Below are 3,304 nucleotides of genomic sequence, written 5' to 3'. Positions count from 1 at the left end.
GTTTTTCGATTGTTGTTTCCAGTTGTAGTAGGTACACAATGTTCAGTTTCGATTGTCATTCTAAGTTAAAGTATGTGAATATTTTGTGTTGAGAATTCCAATTCATATCAAACTATGTAAAAATCTTGATTTCAGATTTTCATTCCAAACAGGAATTTAAAAAATTTGTGATTTTACCGATTTTCCTGTCAGTTTGAAATATGTGAATACTCAAGGCATTTAGTGTTGTCTCTGAATTTGTTTGTCCATACTGTTTGTATGTAGGTGTTCATATACATGTGTGTATGTGTTTGTGAGTGTTTGTGTGCGTGTGTTTGTGTATGTGTGTGTGTGTGTGTGTGTGTGTGTGTGTGTGTGTGTGTGTGTGTGTATGTATGTATGTGTGCGTACACGCGTGCGCGTATGCATCGAAACAAAACTTAATCCATTTACATTAACAGGAAGTAGATATAGAAACACAGTATAGTAGATATGATCGTATGTTCTAATTTTACAACGGCTTGGGAACAATGAGACAAAAATGATTTATCAGCTAATTTGTTTGTTTGGTTTTGGTTTTTGTTATTGTTATGTTTTCTTTCGTTTGTTTGTTTTGTTTCTCAGTTGTTGTTTTTTCAAAAGTCACTCAACATTCGAATGTCATTGAACAACTGTGAATAGTGAAAAAATAGTAAATGTTCTCCAGTTCACCGCACGTTCAAAGTTGTGGTACTCACCAGTCAGGCCGGCTCCCCCGCCGTGCCCACCACCGCCGCCAGCACCACCGGCTCCGCCTTTCCCGCCTCCTTGACCTCCCTGGCCGCCCCCGGAGCCGCCAGCCTGGCCACCGCCGCCGCTTCCTCCGCCTCCAGAGCCACCGCCGCCGCCACCACCACCTTGACCGCCACCTCCGTGACCTCCTTGACCCCCTCCTCCGTGACCTCCATGACCTCCACCTCCAGCACCACCGGCTTGTGCAACGTAAAACCCGACCAATCCGTGACCTCCGCCCCCGTGACCTCCGCCTCCGTGACCTCCACCGTAACCCCCGTGACCTCCGTAACCTCCATGACCTCCACCACCCCCATGGCCACCGCCGCCGTTCCCCACTACAACCCATTTACCCGTACAAATGGGAACAATCGCGAAAAGTAAAAGAAGAGCCATATTCGTAGGGACTAGCTTCTTTTTCCAAATTTGATGACGACAATTTTTTCCTTCCTTTGTCATCTTCCTGCGTCAGCTCAGCTGTTTGAAATCAGATACTGAATTGTCTGTTTGCTTCGTCAGGAAAATTTATTTTTGGTCAAAATTTTTAACAACGATAGATTGCAAAGTGGCTCAATATCAGGATGCCCAGGCCGTGATATCTTTGACTCTCAACGTTCCTTCCTGTAAATAGAGGAAAAGTACACGGAGTTTAGGCGATAAAGAAAACTTGAAAAATTGTTTCTCGAATAATTGAATCATCATCATCATCATCATCATCATCATCATCATCATCATCATCATCATCATCATCATCATCATCATCATCGTCATCATCGTCATCATCATCATCACCATTATCTTAATATTGCTGTATGACAAGAAAAAAAACATTATAGAATATATTCATGATTTTGCCCTTATGGTCTTGTTCGGGAACGTAGTTGTGGTGCTTTTTTTTAAATCATGACGAAAACAGATGTATTTCTTTTTTGTGGTAATTTTCAAACGCGGGAGTCGAACTCATGTTTTCTAATCACAACGAAATATTCGGACCGCAGTTTTATTAGCAAACCAGGATAGTAGTCCCCTGTCACTGTTTTTCCTTTTCCCAGGTGGTCAATCGTGATGATACTTTAACAATCCCAGAAACACGACAGTATGACCCTTCCTCTTGACTGTGTAACCTTTGCCTTCTTTGGTGAGGGAGAAGAAGAGGTTTACCATTGCATGGAAAACATTTTTTGTTCCAGATCAAAATGATAAATCCATGTTTCATCCATAGTCACCACGTTTTTAAAGAAATTTGAGTCATTGGACTCAATTCGAAGGAGAGTTTTGCAGAACTCAACCCTCCGCTTCTTTTGCTCACTAGTCAAAAGGCGGGTTACCCACCGCGCAGACATCTTATTCATGTTAAGATGGTCATGTAGAACCGTTTCAATTGACCCTACTCTGATTCCCGTTTCGCTTGAGAGCTGTTTAACAGTTATATGTCGGTCTTGTAAAACCACTATAGATACTTTCTCTTCACTATGGATACATTCTCTTCAGTTACCACGAAGGATGGGCGCCCTTCACGATCGTCATCCATTACTGACATGAATCCAGATTTGAATTTTCCTACCCAGTAGTCGCAGTATTATAACGAGGACATTTGTCACCATAAACTTGGACCATTTCTTGAAAAATGTCCAAATGGGATTTTCCTCGCAAGTGTAAAAACTTGATAACAGCGATATCCAAAAGGCTCCATGCCACAGCTTCAGCAAAGAAAAGCCAAACGTTTTTGTACATGATTTCATTGAACACGCTGACTATTGCATTATTATTGTCGGATTTGCCCGAAAAATTGCATGGTGTGTATCAAAGAAATTGTCTAAAGACTGGCGAAATTTCATTACTCTACCATGATTCCTTCATACCGAGACCATTGACGTATTGAACCCTCCTCATATTTGTTTCCATATTTATCTATCAGCTTTATCAATCTATCTGCGGGGGCTCTCGTGGCCTATAGGTTACGGTGTTGGCCACTCATTTAAACGTCCCGGATTCAAACCTGGGTAGCGACCGAAAAATATTCTTCTATAAAATTGTCTCCTTTCACCTCCTTTCCTGCTCTCTAGCCATATTCTGTCGTCTGCTTTCGTCTCCACTTTCTGCCCCCAACCCCTCACCTCTTTTGCCTCCTGACTCTTTCTGCAGCATTTCCACTGCTTCTCCGTGGCTCATTCTTACTGCTGTCTTTCAGCCACACCTCTGATCTTCTGGTGGGAAAGATCTACACCTAGCCTTCTTGGACAGAGGCAAAAAAACTCGGAGGTCCCGTGTGCAAGTTGCGCTCGTTAAAGATCCCTTGGTGGTCCAATATCGATAAGAGTAGGCTTCGGCCACCACCTGGGCAAAATTCAAAATTTCCTACCAACTGAAAATGTTAAATGTATCCCGCCCATTCATATGACTGTATGCATTTGCGAGCTCCGTAAAACACTTATCAAAAATAATAAATCCATCTACTCACCTATCTACTGCCTGCCTATGCCCTTATCTATTAAAATTTATCTATCTATCTATCTATCTATCTATCTATCTATCTATCTATCTATCTATCTAT

At 42.1% G+C, this 3,304-nt stretch overlaps 1 protein-coding gene across 1 annotated transcript in view; it reads right to left on the bottom strand.

Moving 5' to 3' along the window:
• The window catches only part of LOC101861909 (acanthoscurrin-1), a 2,329-nt gene extending 1,183 nt beyond the window's left edge, over positions 1-1,146 (bottom strand). Inside the window, exon 1 of the mRNA XM_005107020.1 lies at positions 717-1,146. Within this exon, the coding sequence (XP_005107077.1) occupies positions 717-1,146 (430 nt within the window). The remainder of the gene's footprint in view (positions 1-716) is intronic.
• Positions 1,147-3,304: the final 2,158 nt, after the last annotated feature.

The sequence above is a fragment of the Aplysia californica genome, unplaced genomic scaffold (genome assembly GCF_000002075.1).
Source record: "Aplysia californica isolate F4 #8 unplaced genomic scaffold, AplCal3.0 scaffold00569, whole genome shotgun sequence".
Classification (NCBI taxonomy): domain Eukaryota; kingdom Metazoa; phylum Mollusca; class Gastropoda; order Aplysiida; family Aplysiidae; genus Aplysia; species Aplysia californica.
Note: the sequence above shows the minus strand (reverse complement) of the source record. Positions and strands in the feature narration are given on the sequence as shown.